This window comes from Salvia hispanica, chromosome 1 (genome assembly GCF_023119035.1).
Source record: "Salvia hispanica cultivar TCC Black 2014 chromosome 1, UniMelb_Shisp_WGS_1.0, whole genome shotgun sequence".
Classification (NCBI taxonomy): domain Eukaryota; kingdom Viridiplantae; phylum Streptophyta; class Magnoliopsida; order Lamiales; family Lamiaceae; genus Salvia; species Salvia hispanica.
This window is the reverse complement of record NC_062965.1, coordinates 1,916,026-1,943,828: the sequence shown is the minus strand read 5'-3', so window position 1 is coordinate 1,943,828 and position 27,803 is coordinate 1,916,026. Positions and strand designations below refer to the sequence as shown.

The window sequence follows — 27,803 nt, the reverse complement described above, 5'->3', positions numbered from 1 at the left end:
GAGCAATGACCCAACTTGAAAATCTTTAACGTTAAACAACGTTGATAAATTGGGCCCGATTTAACACCTTTCTTGTCCACGAAGGAGCCCACACGAAGTCTGCATAAAATGATTACTAATTGCAATACTTATCTCTATATAATTACAAATATATAAATATCTTATAAATCATCTGTGAGATTGAATCGTTACTTATTTTAGAGTCATTTTTTAGTAGTATTTCATTAATTAATTTCAGTAGACCAGTTCTCATCTAAATTCTTACTTTAATTTAGAGTTCCGATATATGATGTACGTCTAGATCATAATACAAAGGTGTTTTGATGTGAGCCTCGCTGGTTCGCCCCTCTCCGAACGAATTAGCCTCTCATCGACCGTATGGTCTGCGATAGCTATGATAATCGAGTTTTGGCATGACACTCCGTGACTTGTAGCATCTATAACACGAACATGCTTCAGAGTTTGGATGAAAGTTGGAAGAACTCGTTGTGGCCATGACATTCCTACAATTTTACAATACAGACAATGTGAATTCGATGTAAAATATGGTGATGATTATGGAATGAATGACGCCACAATCGAATATGAACGTTCGATTGATAAGTCGATAAACTATTCAAAACCGAACATCTTACTACAAGAATTCAAATAGGAAAATCAAGAATAAACACTCCGAACACAATTTTTGTTAATCACAAAAAAATTATTCTCTGACAAGAAGAACGAACTTGCCTTTTTATAGGCTATACAACTTGGTTCATAAATAATAAAAAAAATCCTAAAAGATTAACTCAAATCCTAATAAATCTCACTAGACTTTTAAACGCAAATCCTAATAATATATAGACTAGATAATTTAAATATTAAATCCTATAATTGATAGATATAAATCCCAATAATTTTAACAAAACTTATTTGCTTCTTAATAATAGGAAATTATAACTCTCCTATTCGCTTCATCCAACTCAAGACTTCAGGCCAAACTATGTTTACTCTTCTCGTATGTAGCTTCGTGGTAGCGACGAATATCACATCATATTTAAAAACTTTGAAAGGACAAAATTTCTACAAATAAAAAGATCAAAACACACACTTTTATGATTGGGTCGAATCTGAAATAAGTTGTAAAATTAAATTAAATTAAATTAAATTAAATTATAGTAGTAATCTTTTCATTAATATTCCAATAATTAAATCCAGACGATCAGATCTCTCTCATTTAAAAGCGTGTTTGTATGTATATAACCAGAAAACAAATAAATTCATTTCTTAGTTTAGTTTCTCTCACTAGAAAGAAAGCACCCCTCCACTTGCTCTCTCCATCTCCTTTCTTCTCTAGATCTCACTCTCGTTGGTTACCAGAGGGTTCAAGGAGTTCTCTTCCGCTGCTCCAGATCTCAGAGCGCCTGTAGGCGCCGTCGTATTTCCTGCCAATTCGTACGATCCTCGGCCAGATCCGGAGCTCCGAACGAGGGATTTGACTCGCCGTCCGTCGTCATGGCGGCCGCAAACGCACCGATCACCATGAAGGAAGCCCTAACGGTATCAATTCGATCGTTTACCCGAGCTAATTTCGAACTTTGATTCAATTTCTAGCTGCTTTGACTATTCAATCGGGTGAAACGATTCAATTTGGCTTTATTATCAATTGGCGCGATGCGCTGGCACTGTCGATCACTGCGGAGCTGCTTTTGATAATCTCGTTTACTTTTGATCTCAGATCTAACGATTGTGTTGTTAGGATTTTGTGATTTGACTCGTTTGAGCTGGTTTCAGAGGAATTCATGTTTTTTGATTGTGTCTTGTGGTGATTGCAGCTGACTAGCATAGGGATCAATCCGCAGTTCATTACTTTCACAAATGTGACTATGGAATCTGATAAGTTTATATGTGTGCGGGAGACTGCACCTCAAAACAGCGTGGTTATTGTGGATATGAGCATGCCGAATCAGCCTTTGAGGCGTCCTATTACTGCCGATTCTGCTCTTATGAATCCGAATTCTAGAATATTAGCTCTGAAAGGTGAATGAGTTCTTATTAGTTCTTTCAGTTTTCGAATTTTTCTATATGTTAGTATATTTCATTTTGGATGTATAGAGTTGATTATAATTATTTCAATTTGGGGCCTCATATATGTGGAAATTGATAACTGAGTGACTATTTAGACTTTATAGTCTGCCTTACTTGTGGTGAACTCAAATTAGCCAAAAGCATATTTTTGTCTCTGCATATCTGACTCTCACGTGCCCAACTGCCATTTAACATAAGCTGGTATGACAAATGTTTTTCGATAAGCAACAATCATGAATACATAGAGAATATTTGAAGCAGAACCAATGGACCATTATATAATGAGAAATGAGATGCAGTTCTAGGTAGGGAATTTAGAAATGAACTATGCTGACTATTATGGGTTTAATATGCCCCAGCATCAAATATTATTTTTCTAATGGAAACTTCCAAAGCAGCTAAAAGAGTAAGGGTCAACAGCTATTAACATAGGAATTAGGAAGTGAGTATTTTGGGATTCTTATGTCAAGGAAAATTCCCTTGGGTAACTTAGGATTTTATGTCAAGGACTCGAGAAGTATAATCATGATTGCTATTTTGACTTAAAGTAGGGATCAGAGTACAGTGTTTGATGTTTAGGAGACTGAAGATTATTTGCACTTATTTATTGTCTTAATGCTTGCGAGTTTATGGTCATAATTCTTCTATGAAGACATCTGTGCATTGATGTCCAATGCAAAGACATGAGAAGTTGAGTGATAAGAACTGATGGGAACTTTTTTACTTGCTCAAACGGCTTTTTCTAACCACAATTTCTTGAAGGCCTCACATTTGTGGCAGAGCCTGATTGCAGATTTTGTTCTACAGGGTGTAGACTCTGTCTGCTTTGTATTCTGTTTCTCACTCTTTTATTTCTCCACCAATTTTCCGCTTCTTCCTAAATTCCTGTCAGTGATATCTTGGTGGGTGTCAAGTGGTCGTAAAAGGGGTGGTATAGGCTACCAATAGTCGGCTATCCTAATTTTAAGTAGCGAGGCCGTGAGGGAGCTGAGGTGGTGTCTCTTGTTCTAGATTGGTATTGTCTTGCTAAAGTCCTTGTTTCATGGGTGCACATGCTCAGGGGCATATTAACTGGGGGTGGGGCATATTGGTACAGACTAGGGCGGCTGGGATCTGAACAGCCACCAAAGAAGGCACCGGAACTTGACCGGAGAACTCACCGGCAGTTACAGAGTATTGAGAGAGGGAGATAAGAGAGAAAACGATATTTCATTTCATTAATTGGTTACCTATTGAAGAAGAGTACAATGCTATTTATAGAGGATTAGCTATTCTACTTGATAACCATCTAATTAACTAGCTAATTCTCTTAATTGGCTTGCTGCTAACTAATCCCTTTAACTGCACTTAACTAAATCTAACTGCCTCAACAAACTCTACTCCTTTTCATGTATCACATATCCATTTTTATAATTGGCATGCTTTTATATTTTTGGTTTGAATACTGATTGCTTTTCCCCTATAAATTTATTGAAGCTGGACTCCCTGGAACTACACAAGACCATTTGCAAATATTTAACATTGAGGCAAAGGCCAAACTGAAGTCGCATCAGATGCCTGAGCAGGTAAGAGTTTCTTACTTGTTGAAGGCTCTGGCCCATTTTATATATTGCATTATGTTTTATATCATTGCTAGATTCTAGGTGTTGATTTGCCTGGATATTACGTTTTTCAATAGGTTGTATTTTGGAAGTGGATTACACCTAAGATGTTGGGTTTAGTTACACAGTCATCAGTGTATCACTGGTCAATCGAAGGTAATGATGGCATACTCTTAGCTTCTGTTTCAATTTTGTGTTTTTATCTCTTTGTGCTTTCTTTTCATCTCTCTTTATTATAGGTGACTCTGAACCTGCAAAGATGTTTGATAGAGCTGCCAACTTAGCAAACAATCAGATAATTAATTATAAGTGCGACCCATCTGAAAAATGGTTGGTATTGATAGGGATCTCTCCTGGCTCTGCTGAGGTGCGTTCTTATTACAGTTTGATGTCTTTGAAGTAATGAGTTTAGATTTGGATGTGCTCTCCTGAGTCCTGGCTGTTACTCAATTTAAAACCTCTCATTAACATCAAGAGTTAACACTTTCAAGTTGGTTCCTGCATTACATTGTGTCTGTACATCATAGTTCTCATAAGTTATTGGTTTCTTCTATAGTGGCCTTTTGTATCTTAATTTATCAGACACATTGTCTGATCGATGTTGTACCTGTATGTACATTTATCTACATGCCAAAACTGGCAGTATAAATATAATTACACTACTTTCTACTAGTGAGACTATGTGAGTAATATAAATGTTCACATACTTGGTCGTGGAACTTTTTTGTGGAAAATTAATTCAATGATTTTACTTTGTGTGCTGCTGTTTTAAATTTTGTTGAGTACCTTGAATCAGTTGAACCAAATCGTAGATACTACTAGATGCCAGTATTTCGGGAAGGAAGAATGCGCTTGGGGTAGTCATTTGCGTCTTTTTACTGGATTAGAATAATTAGAATAATTTTACTTCTTTCTTATCTAACACATGTTAAGCCTTATCTAACACGTGTTAAGCCCGGTTCTGTACATATAAGTATATAACGATAATGCATAAGCTCATTGGATAATGATGTAGCTCCTCTTTTTCTCTTGCTGTCCCTTCTATTTTAGGTATTGGGACTCAGTTCAATAGAATCCAACTGCAGATATTTTGTGATTCAGTGACCATAAGATATTATTTTATTTCTATCTATCAGTTTATTTTTAAGTTACTATTCTTTATTATTGAAAACTTACATAGTAAGATGATATATTTCTTAGAGGCCACAACTCGTCAAAGGAAATATGCAGCTATTTTCTGTGGAACAGCAACGTAGCCAAGCCCTTGAAGCACATGCTGCATCATTTGCCTCTATCAGGGTATGTATTAATTTCCTTGGATTTGTGATATACAATATGCTGTTGCAATGAACAAATTTTGTTTTATACCTTCCTGTCTACTTTGAACAGGTTCCGGGTAATGATAGAGATTCCATTCTAATTTCCTTTGCTACAAAGACCTCCAATGCTGGCCAGACTACATCTAAGTTGCATGTTATTGAGCTTGGTGCTCAGCCAGGTGGGTTTATTTTCCCTTCTTTTCTTGTTTTCTGTCATTGTCATATATTCTGTATATAAGTGGTTGGGTAATTTATCACAAGTGCCTATTTTCTCATGATCCTTTTCTCTTATTCGTCATCTTACAACTGCCAACATTTTTCAGGAAAACCAGCTTTCACCAAGAAGCAGGCTGATCTTTTCTTCCCTCCAGATTTTGCTGATGATTTTCCGGTGGCCATGCAGGTACCCTTGTTGGAGAACTTTTATAAATGCTAACCATGTCACTTGGCATCTTGTTATTGTTTCACAGTGCTTATTATATATATATTTCATTTTTTGCAGATCTCCCATAAGTATGGCCTGACATATGTGATCACAAAGCTTGGCCTGCTATTTGTATATGACCTTGAAACTGCAACGGCGGTTTACAGAAACAGAATAAGCCCCGACCCAATATTTCTAACATCTGAAGCTTCATCTGTTGGAGGTTTCTATGCAATTAATAGGCGTGGCCAAGTTTTACTTGCCACAGTGAATGAATCGACTATTGTCCCCTTTGTCAGTGGGCAAGTACGTTTTCCAACTTCAGAACTTCTACACATAGCATCTTTTTTTTGAGAAGTCCGTGTTTCAAGAATTTAAGGCTTAAATGGTTATTGGCAGTTAAACAATCTGGAGCTTGCTGTAAATCTTGCCAAACGAGGAAACCTACCTGGTGCAGAGAACTTGGTAAGTTTTTTTCTTTGAGTTTGAAGGTTACAACTATCTTCGTTCCTCATGTTATTTGACAAGCCTGTGAACAAAAAATTCCTAGTTTTCTCCTTGCATTTGTTTGTATGCTTTTTTTTCTAGACATTTCTGAGTGCAACACCATCTTTTTCTGCAGTCAAATTTGGGGCATAAATAGATTTTATATTTCTCCAATTTATTTTCAGGTTGTTCAGCGTTTCCAAGAATTGTTTGCTGAGACAAAGTACAAAGAGGCTGCAGAGCTTGCTGCAGAATCTCCACAAGGCATCCTTCGGACACCTGATACTGTTGCCAAATTTCAGGTACATTATGTTCTTTACCAATCAATGATTTTCCTCAGTGCCAACTGCCAAGTGTGCAGCTGGTGGAACTAATGTTCGAATGATATCATTCATTAACACGCGCTGTTTTGTTCAGAGTGTTCCTGTACAAGCTGGGCAGACGCCACCTTTGTTGCAGTATTTTGGAACACTTTTAACCAAAGGAAAGCTCAATGCATTTGAATCTTTGGAATTGTCTCGTCTTGTGGTCAACCAAAACAAGAAAAATTTACTAGAAAACTGGTTGGCTGAAGACAAACTGGAATGTAGTGAGGAACTTGGAGATCTTGTCAAGGTGAAAACTCAAAAGATTTAATGTATCTACTGCTTTACTTGTTTACCTTTACCCTGAGAGCCCCATCTCTTTTTCCTGACACGAATCTGCTTCATGTTAAACCTTCTAGACTGTTGACAACGACCTTGCACTGAAAATATATATCAAAGCCAGAGCTACGCCAAAAGTTGTGGCTGCTTTTGCTGAGCGTCGGGAGTTTGACAAAATTTTGATATACTCGAAACAGGTATGGGTTTAAGATAGCCAGGTCTCGCTATTAATGTTCTTATCCTTTGTTTAATATGCTCAAAGAAAGTTATTTATCTTGAAACAGGTTGGGTACACACCTGACTATCTTTTCCTTCTGCAAACCATTCTTCGTGCAGATCCTCAGGTATACTAAACAAAATTCTGATCTTTTCATTATATTAGGATGTGTGCTTGTATTGTTTCAAAACTCTTGTTTTTTGATGACTTATAATATTAGGTAGTTATCATTTGGAGCTATAATGTTCTGTGTGCCTACAGGGAGCTGTTAATTTTGCTCTGATGATGTCTCAAATGGAAGGAGGTTGTCCTGTTGATTATAATACCATTACCGATCTGTTTCTTCAGGTTCGTATATGTCTTGTTTCGAAACTATTCTGACTTACATTGCCAACATTTTTAATCCTCTTCTCAGTTTGCTGTTTCTTGTAAGCCAATCTGGTAATATATATGTGGCCTTGAACTTTTTTTTGCACCAGAGGAACTTGATCCGTGAAGCAACAGCTTTTCTATTGGATGTTTTGAAACCAAATTTACCAGAACATGGCTTCTTGCAAACAAAGGTTAATAACGATTTTTCATCCTGTTTTTTAGTCAACATCATTTTACTTGAATCTTTCTAGAACATGGCATGACCACTTTTTTCTTTGTACAGGTCTTGGAGATAAATCTTGTGACATTTCCAAATGTTGCTGATGCTATTTTGGCAAATGGCATGTTTAGTCACTATGACAGGCCACGTGTAGCACAGCTATGTGAGAAAGCTGGTCTTTACATTCGGGCACTTCAGGTTTTGGCCATTGTCTTCTTCTTCTTCTTCTTCTTCTTCTTCTTTGGGATACCCGATACTGTCAAGTATATGAAGTATTTATTCATGTATGTCTTGATCAATTGACTTTTATTTGTAGCATTACTCCGAGCTGCCTGATATCAAGCGTGTCATTGTGAACACCCATGCAATTGAGCCACAGGTTTGTAAAACATTAGTTGATTTTTTCCTTGTCATAAGTTGGTCTTAATAGTGCTTTATGGCCAATCGTTTCAGGCACTTGTGGAGTTCTTTGGGACACTTTCCAAGGAATGGGCAATGGAGTGCATGAAGGATCTTTTATTGGTTAATTTAAGAGGAAATCTTCAGATAATTGTTCAGGTATGACTATGAAAAGTGTTACAAATGCGGTTCCATATTACTATTATATTTTGTCCCTTGACTCCCTTCAAAACTATGGTTTCTGATGCTTTTCCAGACTCCAACACTAAAGTGTTTTATAAAGTTACCCTTGGATTTAATCAAATGAATTAAAAATCATTGTCTGTGATAGTTGTCTTATGTTGTGTTGTTTTCTGCATTATGCAGGTTGCAAAGGAATATTGTGAACATCTCGGAGTCGAAGCATGCATTAAGCTCTTTGAGCAGTTCAAATCATATGAGGGATTGTATTTCTTCCTAGGATCATATTTGAGCTCCAGGTAATCTATTTACGAGGAGTCTTCTAGCATGAGTGGCTGACCTTTTCCACTCAACATGATTGCTAATTGGTTTACTAATTATTTATTACCTGGCAGTGAGGATCCTGAAATTCACTTCAAGTATATTGAGGCAGCTGCTAAGACTGGACAAATTAAAGAGGTCGAGCGTGTTACAAGAGAATCAGAGTTCTACGATCCTGAAAAGACTAAGAACTTTTTGATGGAAGCAAAACTCCCTGATGCACGTCCACTAATCAATGTGTGTGACCGCTTCGGTTTTGTGCCTGACCTCACACATTACTTGTACTCTAACAACATGCTCCGCTATATTGAAGGCTATGTGCAAAAGGTTTGTATTTCTGTTGAAAATTATCACTTGGACAAAGATTTTGTTAACCTTGCAAAGCTAACCATGCTGTTTCTATGAATAGGTGAATCCAGGAAATGCCCCATTGGTTGTTGGACAGCTGTTAGATGATGAATGCCCAGAAGATTTCATTAAAGGCCTTATCCTTTCTGTTCGCTCTCTGCTTCCAGTTGAACCTCTTGTGGAGGAGTGTGAGAAAAGGTACTCTATCTGCTCTCTCAGCTTTTATTGGATGCATGTTTTTCCTTGATATCCTTATGCATGACCTCTGTCGTGCAGGAATCGGCTTCGCCTGCTTACCCAGTTTCTGGAGCATCTTGTGAGTGAAGGAAGCCAGGATGTGCATGTTCACAATGCTTTGGGTAAAATCATAATAGATAGCAACAACAATCCAGAACACTTCCTCACTACCAATCCGTACTATGATTCACGTGTTGTGGGAAAGTACTGTGAGAAGCGCGACCCTACACTTGCTGTTGTTGCATACCGCAGAGGGCAATGTGATGATGAACTCATCAATGTCACAAATAAGAACTCTTTGTTCAAGCTGCAGTCTAGGTTTGTGATTAATGGCTTTATTCTATGGTTTCTTACTTAAATACCTTTTTTCTAGAAAGTTAATCTGCTGTCATCTTTTTCTTCTCAGGTATGTTGTTGAAAGAATGGATGGCGATCTCTGGGCCAAAGTTCTTGATCCTGAAAATGAATTCAGAAGGCTGCTCATTGATCAAGTTGTATCTACTGCTTTGCCTGAAAGCAAAAGTCCAGAGCAAGTCTCTGCTGCTGTTAAAGCTTTTATGACAGCTGACCTTCCTCATGAACTAATTGAGTTGCTTGAAAAGATTGTTCTTCAAAATTCAGCATTCAGTGGGAACTTTAATCTGCAAAATTTACTTATCTTGACAGCAATCAAGGCTGATCCATCTAGGGTGATGGACTATATCAATAGACTTGATAACTTTGATGGACCAGCTGTCGGTGAGGTGGCTGTGGATGCTCAATTGTACGAAGAAGCTTTTGCTATTTTCAAGAAGTTCAACTTGAATGTCCAGGGTGTTAATGTGTTGCTTGACAACATTCGGGATATTAACCGAGCTGTTGAATTTGCTTATCGTGTTGAAGAGGATGCTGTTTGGAGTCAAGTTGCTAAAGCTCAGCTTCGTGAAGGCCTAGTTAGCGATGCGATAGAATCATTTATTCGTGCAGATGATGCGACCCAATTTCTGGAAGTGATCAAGGCTGCTGAGGATGCTGATGTTTATCACGACCTAGTGAAGTACCTTCTCATGGTCAGGCAGAAATCAAAGGAGCCCAAAGTGGATAGTGAGCTCATTTATGCATATGCCAAGATTGAGAGGCTGGGTGACATTGAAGAATTTATTCTCATGCCAAATGTTGCAAATTTGCCGAGTGTTGGTGATCGCTTGTATGACGAAGCCTTGTACGAGGCTGCAAAGATTATATTTGCTTTTACATCTAACTGGGGCAAGCTGGCCTGCACTTTAGTTAAGTTGAAGCAGTTCCAAGGGGCTGTTGATGCAGCTCGCAAAGCTAATAGTGCAAAGACATGGAAAGAAGTCTGTTTTGCCTGTGTGGATGCTGAGGAGTTCCGCTTGGCTCAAATTTGTGGTCTTAATATCATTGTGCAGGTAGTCTATAGTTATACCGTTTATATTTTGTATTCATAAGATAAAATCAGTTTCCATTATCAAAATAAGAGAGCTATGAACTTATAATATCATGGGACCATTTAACATTATCTTGGTCTTGTAGGTGGATGATTTGGAAGAGGTTAGTGACTATTATCAGAATAGAGGATGCTTCAATGAGCTAATATCCCTGATGGAGAGCGGTCTAGGTTTAGAACGTGCACATATGGGTATCTTTACAGAGCTGGGTGTCTTATATGCTAGATACCGCCACGAGAAGCTCATGGAACACATCAAATTGTTCTCCACTCGTCTCAATATCCCCAAGCTGATCCGAGCATGTGATGAACAGCAGCACTGGCAAGAACTTACTTACTTGTACATTCAGTATGATGAGTTCGATAATGCAGCAACCACAGTCATGAACCATTCACCTGAAGCCTGGGATCACATGCAATTCAAAGATATTATTGTCAAGGTTGCCAATGTGGAACTATACTACAAGGCCGTGCATTTCTATTTGCAAGAGCACCCAGATCTCATCAATGATGTCCTGAATGTCCTTGCTCTTCGCGTGGATCACACTCGTGTTGTGGACATAATGCGAAAGGTTCACTTTGAAATAATATGTTATATATGCCTATTAACTTTGCAAGTGTTTGGTATTGGATTTTTTAGCATCAGCATTAATATTGTTCTAAGGACATCATTTTCTCCATTTAGGCTGGTCACCTACGTCTTGTTAAGCCATATATGGTTGCAGTCCAGAGCAACAATGTCTCTGCAGTGAATGAAGCTCTGAATGAGATCTATGTAGAAGAAGAAGATTATGACAGACTACGTGAATCGATTGACTTGCATGATAACTTCGACCTGATAGGCCTTGCCCAAAAGGTGAGTTAAAATAGTTATACATACATCATCTGTGACCCATTAATTTTTTGAAATATCTTATCTTTTCTGTCCGAACAGATTGAGAAGCACGAACTGCTTGAGATGAGGCGTGTAGCAGCCTACATCTACAAAAAGGCGGGCAGATGGAAGCAGTCAATTGCATTGTCGAAGAAGGATAACCTCTACAAAGATGCAATGGAGACAGCTTCACAATCTGGTGATCGTGAACTTGCTGAAGAGTTGCTAGTTTACTTCATTGAAAAGGTACGCCACTGAATTACATATAAGATCTTCCTTTCTGAAGTTATCAAAATATTATGATTAGGAATTACATACAATATATCTCCTCTTTTTACCTTAACACATTTTTTTTCTGTAATCAACCAACAAATTGGTTTACACAATGCTTGTTGCTCTTAGCAGTTGGTCGACTATGTTTTAATTTGTGCTAATCACCTCACATTTTGAAATTTGTTTTTAATGTTTGTGGCAACTTATCATAGTGCATGAGATACGTGTTTCAAATTTTCTTGTGGAGCCATGTGAAATAGTTATTGTCGATGTTTGGATTTCTGGTGTCTTAACTATTGTTTTTATGATTTGTAGGGGAAAAAGGAGTGCTTTGCTTCTTGCCTATTTGTTTGTTACGATTTGATTCGCCCGGATGTCGCACTTGAACTAGCCTGGGTGAATAACATGATTGACTTTGCCTTCCCCTATCTGTTACAGGTAACAATATTCTCTCCTCACCTTAATAATACGCACATCCCTAGGTCGCTCGTAATATTTACAGCGCTTGCTGCATATGTAAGTTCGTAACCATGTCCAACTCTTCCTCATATTGCAGTTCATCCGTGAATACTCTGGCAAAGTCGATGAGCTAATCAAGGATAAGATTGAGGCTATGAAGGAAGAGAAGGCTAAAGAAAGCGAGGAGAAAGATGTCATCATGCAACAGGTATATATATATACTAACAAGTTCGTTTGCAGATCATTCGTTGCATCTGTTCTTGTACTTAAATTACGATCATTGTCCTCATTTTGCAGAATATGTACGCCCAGTTGTTGCCTCTTGCTTTACCGGCCCCGCCAGGCATGGGTGGTCCGGGTATGGGAGGGGGTTACGCTCCTCAGCCACCCCCGCCCATGGGTGGCATGGGCATGGGAATGCCTCCAATGCCGCCATTTGGAATGCCATCGATGGGGTCTTATTGAGAGCCCGAGCTAATTCTCAGATAGTTGGTGAGTGAGAGGAGGATTTCCATGGTCTTTTTCGTGTTATCTAGTAGTCATTTGTCAAGTACCTCGCTTCCCTAGCAGTTGAAGGGGCCGGTGGTGGAGTGACCCGAGTCGTAGCTCGGGCTTGAAAATGTGGTAGGGTGTGGATATTGGGTTATATTCTTTGGTAGTGAGGCATTTTTTTGCAGCTCTAGGCCGCAAGCAAGCCGAGGTTACTTTGTATCTTTAAAAAGCAGTTGTTGGTAAACAAATATTACGGACTACTTTGCTTATTGTCATTTTCTTCCTTTGTTTGAATATAATACTTCCTCGATTTAGAAACATTATATTTTATTGCATCTATCAAATTAATGCTTGTAGCTTGTATTCTTTGTAGTGATGAGTTCAATCTTTCAATACTTGTCAACTTTGTACCCATTTTATTTTTAAGATTATGTGACTATTAGAGCTCTCTAATTTCAAGATAATGTGTGACTAAATTTGATCTTCAACTCGTTAGAGGTGAAATATGTTAACTAGTAGTTGTGTATTGTGATTATTTAGTCTTGAATTCTATTTGTCCACTAAATGTTCTAGTTTGACTTGGGTATGGATTAAAAGAAATTGGTTGGTATAGTGCACTGTAAATTTCACTTTTATATAGTCTATTTGTTTATAGATTAGTCATTTTTATTTAATTAGTCGGTAGGGTCTATTCTTTACTAATTTTCTTTTATCTCTCGCCTAATTTTGCTTGTATCAGTTAATCTAATGTATTCGAATTAGTCATAAATTGAGACACGAGTATAATACTTAAGGAATATCTTGAAATGGCAAAATAAAATACAATTAATTTGCACAAAATGGGTATATTTTTATGATAAAAATAATACTACTATATTTTATGCATTGTAATGAGAAATCAGTTGTACTCGGTACCTTTCCTTCCAAAACACACATCAAACAAATTTTAGAGTACCTTTCCTTCCAAAACACACATCAAATAATTTTTAGAGTATATATCTCGTTAAAATTTCATAATTTCATGCTCCTAAATACTACTTTTATTTTCTTGTTATTATAACAATTCAATTTTGGCATTTTATAATGTAGTACTCCCTCCGTCCCTGATTAGAAGTCACACTTTGACCGGACACTCGTTTTAATAAATGTAAAAAAAAGTTGGTTGAAAAAATTAGTGGAACGTGAGACCCATTTTTTTATATTGGTTTTGTAATAAAATGTGAGTGAATTGAGTTAGTGGAATGTGAGACCTACTTACTATTTATGGTAAAAATGAAGTGTGACTCTTAATTGGAGACGAACCGAAATGGAAAAGTGTGACTCGAGCACGGAGGGAGTAATGCATAATAAATAAAAACCTTAATTAACAAAGCCTTTGCTATTAATCTCCTTTTCAGCTGAATTTCAACTGCCGTTAGTTCAATGGCTTCACTCCGCATCTTGACTCTGCCTCTCACAACCCTAATTTTGGCGCTGTTCGTCAGAATCCTCTTCGCCGTAGTTTATCACCGCCGAAAGCGGAGGAATTCCGTCGGATTCTTCCATCCCTACACCAACGACGGCGGCGGAGGCGAGCGAGTGCTATGGTGCGCCGTCAAAGCCGTCCAAGAGGAGTCTCCTGACCTCGATTGTGTCGTCTATACAGGCGATCATGATGCTTCGCCTGAGACACTCGCCGCTCGAGCGATTGATCGATTCGGCGTCGAGCTGATCCGCCGTCCGAAGGTACATTCAGTTCCTACTAAATGCTGTTTTACGCTAATCTCCCTCAGTAATTTGCTATCCTTTGGTTTATATTGGTTATGTATTGCTTTGATGAGCTTAAATTGATGCACGATTTTTAATTTCCATGTAGAACAAAAGAAGCAGTGCTGTTTTTATGTATGATTTACCTTTGAAATTAGGTTGATTATGGTTTAGTGAATGTGGATTCCAGTAGCATTGTATGTGCATCAAGTGTAATGTTTGTGGAATGTTTTCATTCTCTTTGTAAAGTGGTTTCTAAGCAGGATTGGTAGTTTGGAAATCATAAATCTCTTTATGTTTTCTACTGCTTTGTTTTGATAACTAGCAGAAGATTATGCCAGTAGAGCTCCTACTGATTAAAACTGTGTCACTTTACCATGGCTTTGAGAATTTCAATTAGAAGACTGTAGCAATGACTTGCTCTGATAGGTTTTTTGGTAATCTTTTGCTTTGATAGGTGGTGCATCTTTATAAAAGGAAATGGATTGATGAGACTACTTATCCTCGATTCACTATGATCTGTCAGAGCCTTGGTTCGATGTACCTTTCATGGGAAGCCTTATGCGCATACACTCCTCTGTATTATTTTGATACCAGTGGGTATGCATTCACATATCCGGTTGCATGGATGTTTGGATGTAAAATCATTTGCTACACGCATTACCCTACAATCAGTTTAGACATGCTATCCCGGGTTAATGCACGGAACTCTATGTATAACAATGATACTTTGATTGCTAAGAGGTACGATTCTTACTTCAATCTTTGTTCACATTTCGGCATATTTTTCTATCAGGTCTCTGTTGTATCTTCCTGCTGCTGAAAATTTTGTGAATATATGATGCTGTGCCATTTATCTCCCTTGCGTTTGTTTTTTTATGTGCTCCTGATACCCAGATGAAGTTAATATGTATTTTTTTCCTTCATTTGGTGGCATATGCACAAGATATCATATGAAAATGATAATTTCCTGAATTTCCACATTTGATGAACCTAACACTACTTTCTCCTACCAGTGCCTTTTTCTCGCAGTGTAAAGTCATCTATTATAAGCTTTTCAGCTTGATGTATGGAATTGTAGGCTCTCATGCACATCTTGCAATGGTTAATTCATCATGGACACAATCTCATATTCAAACGCTTTGGGGAATTCCAGACCGTATCAAGAGAGTCTACCCTCCCTGTGATACTTCTGGTCTTCAGGTGTGTAGTTTATATCCCATTTTCTGTTCCATGCTTACAGATATTTGTAGTGATTATCCAAACAGATCTTCTTTCACTTGGTGAAACTGAATTAATGCTTCTTTAGCATATGATATATAGGGGAATGTAAAATTTAAGTACTAATACTATGTATGATGGCAATATTAAGATGGTTTATCTTGATCACATATTAGATGTCATTGTGCTTTATTTTGTATGGATTTCAGTCTGCTTCTATAAATCTTGGTATGTGTCTCTAAACAGATGCTGGCATTAGAAAGGTCAATGGAGCCAATAAAGATTATTTCCGTGGCTCAATTTCGTCCAGAGAAGGTGGGCATTTTTTCCGACCAAGGTACCCATGCTTATGGAATCATTCATTTCTGGGTCCGTTCTCCCCTGTATTGGTGAGTTTTCAACTTAGATTTTGATTTCTTATGAAACAGGCACATCTGCTTCAACTTGAGGCATTTGCTGCTGCCGTCAAGCTTTTGGATTCAGATCTGCCAAGACCGAAGCTACAATTTGTTGGGAGCTGCAGGAATGAAGCCGATGAGAAAAGATTGCAACACTTGAAGGATCGGACCAAGGAGCTTAAATTGGATAGTGATGTGGAATTCCACAAAAATGTAACCTACAGGTATGCACTATTTTTTATCCACGTTACATAGACTTGTCCGGAATGTGCAGTCTAAATACTGATCATCATAAGACCTGTCCAGTGCTTATGTATTTTCCTCATTGGAGTGTCAACCAACTATGCACTTAACTAGGAATCACAGCGCGTCTAGTGTATTAATTATTACATCTTCACAGCGGTATATATCTTTGAGATTACATCTTAGTTGCTAGCTGTCACAGGAGCTTTAGTATTGTTCTAATATCATATTCCCTACATTTCACATGCTTATAGTTTCGACAGCCTGTTTACTTCTTTACACGTTACGACGATAAGCTTGATATCTGTTCTCTTTATCCTCATCAGCGAGCTGGTGAGTCTTTTGGGCGGTGCTGCAGTCGGAATTCATTCCATGGTGGACGAGCATTTTGGCATCAGTGTGGTGGAATACATGGCTGCCGGTGCCATACCAATTGGTTCGTATCCATATTTAGTTTATGCAAAGCGCCTTCTCCTCACTATTAACACAGTCTCGTTCCTCTTTTCAGCACATAACTCAGCTGGCCCTATGATGGACATTGTGTTACCCGAAGATGGAAAGCAAACAGGATTTCTCGCGAAAACTTTGGAAGAATATGCAGATGCCATCCTTAGCATTATTAGAATGCCGGCATCCCAACGACTTGAGATGGCCGCTGCTGCGAGGAAACGAGCATCACACTTCTCGGAACAAAGGTTCTATCAAGATTTCAAATCTGCAGTTCGACCAATTATGTCAAATACCACTCACTCCGTGACATAATTTTACTATCACACACACACACACACACACACACACACAGCCTCAACAGTAAAATTTGTTCAACCAACTTTAGACTCTTTTTCTACCCAAAGTATAAATCGACTCTTTTTTCTTCATTGTGTTGTTATACTTCTCTCCGGATATTGATCTTAGTCGATAAAATATAAAAATTAGTTGTATTTTTATTGGCGTTCCAAGTTAAGTAGTACTCTCTCGGTTTTAACTAAGCTGAGTCGTATTCCTTTTTCGGATGTCACAGATAGTTGAGTCAATTCCTTTTTTGACAAAACGACAAAACATCCAATAACTCATATACTTTATTCCATCACCTACTTTCCTCTCTCTCTTTATCTTTTTTCTTTATTCATTTCCCCTACTTTTCAATACAATTTTTTAATCTACGTATCCAAAAGTTTTGATTCAACTTAATTGAGACGGAGGAGTAACACAATTCATCTTTTGGCTATACGAGGATGGATGCAAATGCTTGCTTAGACATTACATATTAAATCTAAGCAATAAATGTCGCTAAAATAACAGAGTTTAGGGCTTTTTTCAATAGTAATCACGAAGTTTGATTTTTCTTCTCACCCACAACGAAGCTTTTCAGACAAATGCAAAGCTGAGGTGTTTGGTTTTGATTTGGTTGGAACGATCCCATGTGTAATTATTACTCATTAATTGGGCATGTCAGTTCAAACTATGCAAGAAACTAATCGCAGTGAAAAAGTCCATCGATTTGGTGTGATTCAACTGTTTGAGAATAACCTCGTATTTGGATTCTAGCTTATGATACTGTCCTAATTTAGCCTCATTTATGTTCATGACATGGACGTGAGGATAGTGGACATTTTTCCAGTACAATTTCGTTTAATTGCACTAAACCAAGATCAACAACTCGTTACAATTTTGGTACTATGTTTCTAGATTACATGTGATGTGTTTAGGCCTTTTTTTTTACCACCATTTTGCAGCTGTTTAGGTTGTTACTGTGAGTTGATGCTATTCTCGAGAATTCGAAACACGAGACATGATATGAAAGATGATCAGATCCGTCGATCCTTGTAGGTAGAGATGTCAGTATAGTCTACAATCTGAATATTACACCAGTCAGTTGACATCATTTGCGCAATATTATTTTTCTACTTTATACACGTATTTGGTTTGCAACATTAGTGCTTTACTTGAGAGTCTGACGACTTAGAATGATGGCTCGTGTAGCGGTGGCATGGGGAAAGAGTTAGTCGCGCCAACATGTTTGTGACCAATGAAAACGTTGACCCTTATTTTCATAGACCAACTGAGTTCTCTCTCTTTATAGGTCGTTGGCTAAATTTTTTTTAAATGGATGGATTATCATAAAATTATTTTCAACTACGTGTATACATAATGTTGACGCAGAAATCAAATTTTCATTTCTAAGCACAATTGAAATACTACGAATCTTGATAAGTCACAATATTAGGTTCATTGGTATCGATAGTAGAAATTAATAATTCATCTTCCCTAATCCTATCCTTAACAATAATCTCTTTTATTGACAATAAATATTAACCATACAAAATTGACATAAATTATTTAAAATTGAAGATGATTTACTTAGACCTAAAGTAACACTTAAAGCCAAAATGTGAGCATTAAATAGATCATGTTAAACATTGAATTAAGTTCTCCCATCGTGTCACAACAAGGCCAACAACCGACATCTATGCTCTCTCTTTAAGATCCCAATAGTTGAAAAGAGAGAGAGAAGTGATCAACAACCAAACCTCCATACCCACTCAAGATTCTCTATACCCCAATGATATTATATTATAAATAGAATTTTGCTTCTTATACATAAAATATAAGAGTACATGCATCTGATAATAAATTGAAGAACGAAGTTTACACAGTACTTCCTCCGTTCCATGTTAATAGAGTCATTTTTCTATTTTTCTACTTTTGGTAAAAAATAATTATCCTTTTTATTTTATTTTTTCTTCATCTCTCTTACTTTTTTCACCATCAATTTAACATACTATTCTTAAACTTCGTGCCGAAAAAAATGTCTTTATTAACAAGGAACGGAGGGAGTATGTATATTTCGGGATATAAAGAAGAGAGAAAATTTACCTACACGTACGATAAACTGGCTTAATATTATTAGTAGTATTTATTATTAATTTGCTAGTAGCTAAAGACTGGAGTGTAACACACATTCAAATTCTCAAAAAATGTTGATTGATATACTTCAATGCTAGTATTATTTACCTTCACTAGTTATCTGGTTTTTACTTTCGTGTGTTTTGTGTATGTTGTTTGGAACTTCTTCTTCGACTTGGAACTGATGTGAGACAAATATTCTTTAGTAAATGAGGATGACATATATTATTAGCTGTTCATTTGCTTCTGTTTTCTTGTGTTTATTTGTTGCTTTTCTTCTATGATTGTTTTTGATAGAACGTTTGCTTTTTTGTTTATACTTTTGATTTTACTATTGCTTTTTATAATGAACTTTTTGTATACTATTATTATATATGTTCATTGTCATCTTTTGACTTCAAGTGTTTTATAACACAAAAAAATTACCTCAATAAAATCCTTTCAAAAAAAAAAAAAAAAAAAATAGTGGGGAAAAGAGTACTCGTCATTAACAAATAAAACGAGATCACGAAAATGTGATCAAATTATATAGTTACAAGTAGCTAGGAAATGTGAGAAGGGGACCTACACAATGACTTAGGCGTGAAAGTAATAATTGAAGGAGTTTTGTAGTGTAATGAATCACTATCTTTTTCAGCCGTAATTTGGTTCATGTAAAGTGAAATGGACCACAATAGTGAAATGATTGAGTTAAGGAGAGAACAAGTATGTTTTGCATGCCTTCACTTGGATAGTTATCATCAAATTCAAACAATTTATATCTACCACTTATTTGTCCAAAGATCTTATTCTCAAAGATCTATACTTATCTCTTCAACATGCACTGTTGATTTAGATAGCCTTCACATGATTTTTCTCCACTTATTATTCTAAACCACACTCCTACGCGGCTCTCGCACAACACACGCAGTCAGACCGTCCTATCTTAATTAAGTCAATTTCTTAAGAAATTGTGAATTTTTGTGAAGAACAACAATCACTTTTAACAAAATCAAATGAAAATGAAACTCTCTTTCCAATCATAGTATATCAAACATTTTTATTAAAATTTATGTAGCCTAATTTATAGTTGTTGATAATGTTACAATGAAATCATGAGAGTGTGAACTAAAACCATGACCAAAAATTTCCTATCCTTCACATTTAATGTTGTTCACTTACCATCAATTAATATGTTATCCGCATTTCGCGCTCAGCCATTCGAAAATAAATACAAAAAATAATAAATACGATTGAAATTTCAGAAAATAATAATAATGTTTCAAAAAAATATTAGTTCAATCACTGGTATATGACAAATATCTAGTCACTTAACACTGTTACATTAATTATTGATAGTATAAAATAGAGCGATAAGATTTCTTGAGACTGTTTAGTTGCTCAAAATTAAATTAAAATCCGAGATTAAATGAAATTTACATCTCTATTTGACATTTTGTAACGTGCTAAATCTATACAATCAAACAATATTCGTAAAACAAAAAAGTTGTGTTGTGAATTTAAAGTAAAAATGTTCCATTTTGAAAAATGAACCACTAACACTACGATAATCAAAAAGTAGATCAAGAGATTAATATGGAGTATATATTAAAGTTTAAATGCTTAAATCATATTGCATCATCACCTCACACATGAGTCAAAGCAACAATCTCTCCATCCAAGACTCCCCCAACTTCAAATCTCATCATGTCTACATAATCCATTATTTATATACTTTCTCTATTTCCTAAAATAATCCATTCTATCATATAACATACATTATTCTACAATAAGTTATTTATTTCATTTATATATCTTCTCTATTTCCTAAAATAATCCATTTTTACATTTTTGATATACCTATTGAACATAGTCCATTTTGATTTGTCCTACAACATATCGATTACTATCCTTAATTTATCGTCTGACTTACTATTTCTACCACGATCACAACTTTCTTCACTCACAACACTGCAACGCATGTGACAATTTTGTCATTCACAATACTTCAACCACCTTTATTAAAATCCATACATGAAACTTTTAGGCCCATTTCACTGCAGCACAGCAATGTTCGCAGCCGTCACTAAAATTTACCAACTATCAAAATTCAACGATAAATTTTCCAAAAACCGCTTCCATTAACATTGCCGATCCTTTGGTAATCCATCGATAAATATTTCATCGACATGCTTTTAACTTATCGTCAATCGATTGATAATTCGCAGTTTTCATTATTATCGAAAGATTTTCAAGACTTACTTACGAAATAATCCGTCGGTAATCTCAGTTTTTTTTTAGTATTGTGTATTTATCCAAAATTCCAAATATTATACACCCTCCGTCCCCGATTAAGAGTCACAATTTTCCATTTCAGTCTGTCCCCAATTAAGAGTCACACTTCATTTTTACCATAAATAGTAAGTAGGTCCCACATTCCACTAACTCAATTCACTCACATTTTATTATAAAATCAATATAAAAAAATGAGTCTCACATTCCACTAACTTTTTCAACCTGCTTTTCTTTACATTTTTTAAAACCCGTGCCCGGTCAAAGTGTGACTCCTACTCGGGAACGGAGGGGAGTAATATCTTAAACACAAACTAAATAATTACTATTCACAAAGAAATAAAAAATGGCAACAATAGAAGAAAAGGACAATCATATCGTTACCATAATATCCCCTTTGAATATAGTGATATCCAATCACCATCTCTCCATATATAAACCAACCTCTCTTCACTCTCTCACTCACCATTTTTCCCCCTTCTCCCAATCAATGGAAAATTGCTATTTCCCCATCTTCAATCACGCCGACGAACCGCCGTGGCTCCTCCCTCCCTCCGCCGCCGCCGACGACCGAGCCGCCTCCGCCTCCCGAAGCCACAGCGAAGCCGAAAAACGCCGCCGAGACAGAATCAACGCTCAGCTCTCCACTCTCCGCAAACTCATCCCCAAATCCGAAAAGGTACTTCTCTCAATCAAATCAAAATCAAAATCAAAATCAAAATCAAAATCGAATCAAAATTGAATCAAAATCGAATCGAAATCTCACTGAATCGATCGATTCCGATCAATGCAGATGGACAAGGCGGCGCTGCTGGGGCACGTGGTGGATCACGTGAAGGAGCAGCGGCAGAGGGCGAAGGAGGCGAGCGAAACCAGCGGCGGCGTGCCGAGCGAGACCGACGAGGTGATCGTCGGTGAAGTTGAAGACGGATCGGAGCAGATCAAGGCGTCGATCTGCTGCGACGATCGGCCGGAGCTCTTCGCGGAGATCGGGGGCGCGCTGAAGGCGCTGGAAGCCGCCGTTGTCGAAGCCGACATCACGAGCTTGGGAGGGAGGATCAGGGCTAATTTCGTCATTTCCCCTTCTCCTTCCGCCGCGAACCAGAGCGGTTCGATTAAAATGGCACTTACCCGGCTCCTCATCTCGTCCGGGTCGGGTTACGGAGCCCGGAGCAAGAGGCAGCGGTTCTTTTATCCCACTCCGCGTTGAACTTACTAAGGGAAATCGCCGGGAAAATTATGAAATCCGATCAAATGGTCCGTTCTACGGGTTTAAAAATCAACTTGAGAAACCATACAATTTGAACGCGATTATACCACGACGAAAAACTGATCGACTATATGTAATATATTGTTGATGTATTCCAACCGACCTACGCCCTTTCTTTAAAAATAGACGGCATCATTCAATTCACCAGTGGTACATCCACGTATGATTTCTCGACTTGTCACATCGAATACAATTTCTCCAAAAAATCATCGTGGGAAAATTGCGAACAAATTCAACATCAATCATAGTTATTAAATACAATCTCATTGAAAATTTGTCATGGGAAAATTGTGACAGTAAATATAATAATGATTCAGGCTTGATGTCAAAGTTAAGTATGTTGTCCACAATTTGGCTTAGGCACCTTATTCGGCACGCATGAAACCCCACTTTCTAATTTAAAATTATGATAATGTTATTGGCATCATTTTTACGTCATTGTTTTTTATTCATCCAAATATTTATCAATGGGTGACGTAATTTGGATCGAAATAAATTTAGTACTAATATTGGATGTGTGATAAAGGGGTAGAGTTTTTTCATGGGTTTGTACCTAATCATGTAGAAATGTAATGTTTGGACCATATAGATTGTTTGAAAAGTGGGATTGAGTGAAGTAGGAGGTTTCTTGGTATTTGCCTAATAATTGCAAGCATGTAAGAAGATTTGGCCAAGCATTTCCGGAATAGGAGGGAAATGTTATTAGTCAAGTTAAGGCCAAGGGAAATGATTAACATGGTGCATTATTAGGCCATCAATTATGGTGGATATATATATTTTTTTTGAGAAACATTCTTAAAAATATGGAAAACACTTTGGGCAAGTTGTTGGATTAGAAGCATGAAGCAGGGATTTGTGCCTCTCCGTCAAATGCCCTTTGTCAGTGGCGAACACAGAAAACAATATTGTGTTCGCCATTGCCCCTACTCAGCATAAGGCGGGCGCGGGCAGTCCATCTCACTATGTGCAAGTGGGAGGGCTCAAGAATGGAATACTATATTTTATTTATAAGTGTTTTTATACTAATTAATTTTATTTTATAAATGGTATAATTGATTTTATAATCTAGTTCCTATTTGACAATTAGATATTATAGTGCTTTTAATATTTATAAGAATAAAATATGTTACGATAGAATAATAAAATGTAGAAAAATGTTGAAGATCCAAATTTTGTTTGGAGAGGATCCAAATCCCCAATTTTGATATATTATGAAATTTATCATATGATACTAATCAATTCAATCCATTGATTAATTTAATTCCGGTCCGATCTCTTTAAGCCCGTGTGAATATGGGCTCAAATTATATCACTTTGTTTCTTGGTATCACTACTATTTTAAGATTCTAAAAAATATGGACTTAGTGACTTAGTCTGTTTATTTTAGAGAAATTAAATATTTCCCTATTCTTTTTTATAGGAGTATTTATAAAGTAGAATAAAATTTTCATTTTTAAAGATTAGTGTTATAGGGGTGTATTAGGGTGCTCACAGCTCTTTAGTGTTAAGTTTCAAACAGATCACAATCCTTGGATCCTTGAATTGGATGGTTGTGATCAACTGCATTATTAGACTATAATGTTACATTATTAGTTAGTGTACATTATTAGAATGAAAATCTGCATTATTAAATGACACGTGACATTAATCTAACCGTTAGATGACAAAATCGTGGGCCTGAGATTCAGTTGAATGTTTGGACAGTATATAGAAAAAAGGATTTGAATGCATATATTTATGGGTATATGTACGTGCGTGTCATGTTCAAATTAGTTCCTTTTATTTATTATCAATCCATTAGTCACCATGCATAGTTATTTGAAGTTAATGTAGGTAAATTATTGAATTCGGTGTGTAATTTTTTGGTACTAGTAAACAAATAAATTTACCAATAAGAGCATCTACAATATATGCCCTCTCATATTCTCTAATTGGCCGATAGACGCAAGTGTGTCCCAAGCGCATGTGGTAGCTCGAGCCTCCGAGTCTATAAGCCGTCATTGTGAATGTTCTAAATCACACTACAAATTCAGTATGTACAGTAGACTAACACACTAACGATAAGACGATGACTACTAATAACCCGGCTTGCCATATGCACTACTTTATTCATGACTTATCATGTAATGTTATATATATTTAGATGGACTTACAACTAATTACTTAGTTTATAGCACTAGGTTTAATTAGTGAAATTGAAGTGAGGTTTAGGTGTAATACTTAACTTTCGTCTCGTTACAATTATCAAAGCAAAACACTTTAACAAGCTGTAAAAGAATAACTATAAAGTAATGTCTAATCCAAGTAACCAACATCAATCTCCAATGTGCATTATACAGTCAACAAGTTAGGCATAAAGTAGATAACATAAAATAAAAATTAAATTATTAGGCACATGCTTGAGTTACTATCACTAAAATAAGTAGGTGAAAAGCACACACAGCCAAAAAAAGACAAATGAAAAATAAAATAATAACATAAAAAAAGACGAAATGTTTTCAACTTGAAAGAAAAATTAGTAATCATCAATCATCCATCAACATCGTACTCTACTTGTTTAATTTATGTTATCATTAAATTTTTAAAAAAAGTCGTTAATTTTAAAAATAAAATATAAAACAAAGTTCCAATTTTATATTATTAATTTTTTGAAATTATATAAATAATGGATAATCGAACTTTGATTTTTGTTTAATTTTTGAAATTAATGACAGTAATAATAATTTTAAAAGAAACTTGAATCATACTTACTAAATAGATAAAATATAAAATTAATTCTAACCTATACTCTACTAAACTAGAACAATTAAATAGATTTCCATTCGATATGAATCAAACATTGTTCGCTACAATTTTTCCACTCTCGCATTTGAATAAATTACAAATTTATTTAATTATCTTTTTATCCTCAGCCAAAATGAAAACGATCTTTTACTTTATGATAACTTAACCAAGTGGTTTTGATTTATTTATTATTATGTATTCCACGTTTCACTTCTTTAAGAAAATGGGACCAGCCAATTTATCAGAAGTTCCGATAATGAAATTAGGCCACATTTTTTATTTAATTTTATATTTGGTGGATGGAAGATCTCTATAAAATAAGATAAGTATGCAATTAGGCCAAATGGGGAGTATATATTTTATTTAATTTGTACTTTAACACCTTTCTTGAGTTTTGGTCAATTTTCTAGGTATGATATTGTCCATTACAAAATTGATTGACCAATTTAGAAAAATTGACTTATTTAATCTATTTAGGAACAGAACAATATATTCTTTTAGATTTACTCAAAATCTAAAATGCATGCATGTTCGCGGTCTAAATTTCATTTTGAATGTGATTATAGCATATCCATGTTTACGATTATAAAAAAAAGTTTAAAACCTCAACTCTAAGGGTCCCATACATCCCGATCCGACAGTATTATGAGAGGTGTTAAATCAGAGTACGTAGTGACCTGCTAAGGGGGAGGGCCTAACCCATTGTCTGCTAGAAGCCCGTCTCCCAAGGTCTCACACTTGTGCCTGAGAGGTGTTGCAACTATACGACAATAGTGAGATTTGATCCTTGACCATTCATACAAATCTGCCCCTCCGAAATCAACTGCGCTGCCCTTGCGAACACCTATTTGAGGAGTGAAAAGGAAGCCAACTGTGCTACTGAACTCTTTAGCCTTGTTTACTATTGTATTATTAAATGATGACATCATCTTTACTAAATTAATTGAAGTAGTGGTATAATGTAATGGATTAATTATTTAGTTTGATAGACACTTGCCCTCTTTATTAGTAACACCCATAGTAAAATATTATTATGAAATTTCTAATGTTTTTAAAATATGACATATAGTAGTATAATTTTTATGCTATAGACTATAGTTGATTCTCTTGTGCATGGATGCATCGTTATGATAATATTCTATTCTTCTTTCTTTAATGCATATTTATTTATTAGTATAATATTTTTGATAATATGGTGTTGAGACTTGAGATGACTCAATGAGATAGAATCCTCTATTGACTAGAGGAGGAATTTTGTATATTTAAAGTAAACCTTAATTTAACTAAGAATGCAAATCAAATTGATGAGTTAGTAATAGAGTGATGACTATATAAAAAATGACATCAATATTATTAGAAGTAAACCTTAATTTCACATTTTAGCATCAAATATATCAATGCGTAGCATCAACCTTCACAAGTCTCAACATAGGAATAAAGTTACTACTACAAAAATTGCGAATCCATATGTATAAAACAAAAATTCTCACCTAAAATCAGTTACCCAACGACACAACAACAGAATTATCCATATATATAAATTTTTCATTTAAAATTATCCAATTATCCACAATGCAACAATATCCCAGCAAAATAGATTCTCCTTAAATCTATGCAAAAAAAAAGAGAGAATCTCCCCCCATTTTGAGGGCCTCTTTTCTTTTTCTTTTTCCTAAAATAAAAAAATAATAAAAAATGAAAAGAGCGAGTCGAGTCAAACGGGCGAGTCGACTCGGATGGCGGCGCGGCAGAGCGGGCAACTCGAGTGAGTCACGAGCCACGCGTCGACGCACTCGGAGTGGAAGCAATGCCGGCACCGCGGCAGCAGCTTCACCTTGTCCCCGTCGCCGAACACTCCGAGGCATATGCAGCACTCGCCGTCGGAGCTGATCGGCTCCGATTGGCCGTGGAGGACGATCGGGAGGCTGGCGATGGAGGCCGCGTCGAGGCCACGCGCCGGCGCGTGAGGAGGCGGCGCGCGTGGAGGAGGGGGGGAGGAGGAGGAGGAGAAGCGGCAGACCCAGCGGGCGTAGAGGAAGAGGAGGGCGACGAGGAGGATGACGGAGAAGAGGACGACGACGAAGAAGAGGGTGTGGCCGCGGATTTGGAAGCTGCGGTCGTCGAATTCGGCGTAGTGCCACTTGAACGGCTGCTCCGGCGACGGCGTCGGCATCGGGATTGGATCTTGTGATTGAATTAATTTCGGGATTTGGACGGAGAGAGAGGGGGTTTAATTGAAGTTGAGAGTGGCGAGTTTAAGTAGAGAAGTTTTGGCATTGCACGAGGGGAAATGGGCACGCGCGGACGGGGCGCGTGGAGGGATGAACAGAGATCTAGTTGAGTTGAGCTAAAAAGTTTTGGTAGATTTCATAATATTGATGGATATTGTATTAAGAGCGTCTCCACGTGCGGACGTCGCAGAAGTCCGACTGGATATCCGCTATTGTGAAGGTTTAGGTCGGAAATAGACGTTCGTGAGGACGTCGGATATCCTCGCGACGTTCGATCGGACGTCCGCCATAGTGGCGTCAGTCGGACGTCACGGTCGGGCGTCCGAGTTAAAATTTAATTTTTTTTAAA

General features: G+C 36.8%; 4 protein-coding genes across 4 annotated transcripts; 3 read left to right on the top strand and 1 right to left on the bottom strand.

Moving 5' to 3' along the window:
* Positions 1 to 1,268: 1,268 nt before the first annotated feature.
* On the top strand, positions 1,269 to 12,706 carry LOC125201663 (clathrin heavy chain 1-like). The gene is made up of 30 exons (XM_048099870.1): positions 1,269 to 1,542; positions 1,818 to 2,022; positions 3,547 to 3,635; positions 3,749 to 3,827; positions 3,911 to 4,038; positions 4,872 to 4,970; positions 5,061 to 5,169; positions 5,314 to 5,393; positions 5,493 to 5,720; positions 5,814 to 5,879; positions 6,086 to 6,202; positions 6,318 to 6,515; positions 6,625 to 6,741; positions 6,829 to 6,888; positions 7,023 to 7,109; positions 7,241 to 7,324; positions 7,417 to 7,551; positions 7,670 to 7,732; positions 7,807 to 7,911; positions 8,119 to 8,231; positions 8,328 to 8,580; positions 8,663 to 8,799; positions 8,878 to 9,156; positions 9,245 to 10,247; positions 10,372 to 10,857; positions 10,971 to 11,141; positions 11,220 to 11,405; positions 11,748 to 11,870; positions 11,989 to 12,099; positions 12,189 to 12,706. The coding sequence occupies exons 1-30, from the start codon at positions 1,498 to 1,500 to the stop codon at positions 12,354 to 12,356; spliced, it is 5,124 nt and encodes a 1,707-aa protein (XP_047955827.1). The 5' UTR covers positions 1,269 to 1,497; the 3' UTR covers positions 12,357 to 12,706.
* A 1,080-nt stretch (positions 12,707 to 13,786) lies between these two features.
* Positions 13,787 to 16,938, top strand: LOC125206788 (GDP-Man:Man(3)GlcNAc(2)-PP-Dol alpha-1,2-mannosyltransferase-like). Its single transcript, XM_048106014.1, has 7 exons — positions 13,787 to 14,108; positions 14,587 to 14,873; positions 15,146 to 15,332; positions 15,597 to 15,665; positions 15,779 to 15,972; positions 16,318 to 16,427; positions 16,500 to 16,938. The coding sequence occupies exons 1-7, from the start codon at positions 13,806 to 13,808 to the stop codon at positions 16,751 to 16,753; spliced, it is 1,404 nt and encodes a 467-aa protein (XP_047961971.1). The 5' UTR covers positions 13,787 to 13,805; the 3' UTR covers positions 16,754 to 16,938.
* A 4,682-nt stretch (positions 16,939 to 21,620) lies between these two features.
* LOC125202137 (transcription factor bHLH51-like) lies at positions 21,621 to 22,583 on the top strand. Its single transcript, XM_048100484.1, has 2 exons — positions 21,621 to 21,848; positions 21,963 to 22,583. Exons 1-2 carry the CDS (start codon positions 21,660 to 21,662, stop codon positions 22,377 to 22,379), a joined length of 606 nt encoding a protein of 201 aa, XP_047956441.1. The 5' UTR covers positions 21,621 to 21,659; the 3' UTR covers positions 22,380 to 22,583.
* Positions 22,584 to 26,736: 4,153 nt separating this feature from the next.
* LOC125202258 (RING-H2 finger protein ATL66-like) lies at positions 26,737 to 27,466 on the bottom strand. Its single transcript, XM_048100623.1, has one exon. It carries the CDS (start codon positions 27,394 to 27,396, stop codon positions 26,938 to 26,940), a length of 459 nt encoding a protein of 152 aa, XP_047956580.1. The 5' UTR covers positions 27,397 to 27,466; the 3' UTR covers positions 26,737 to 26,937.
* Between the last annotated feature and the right edge of the window lie 337 nt (positions 27,467 to 27,803).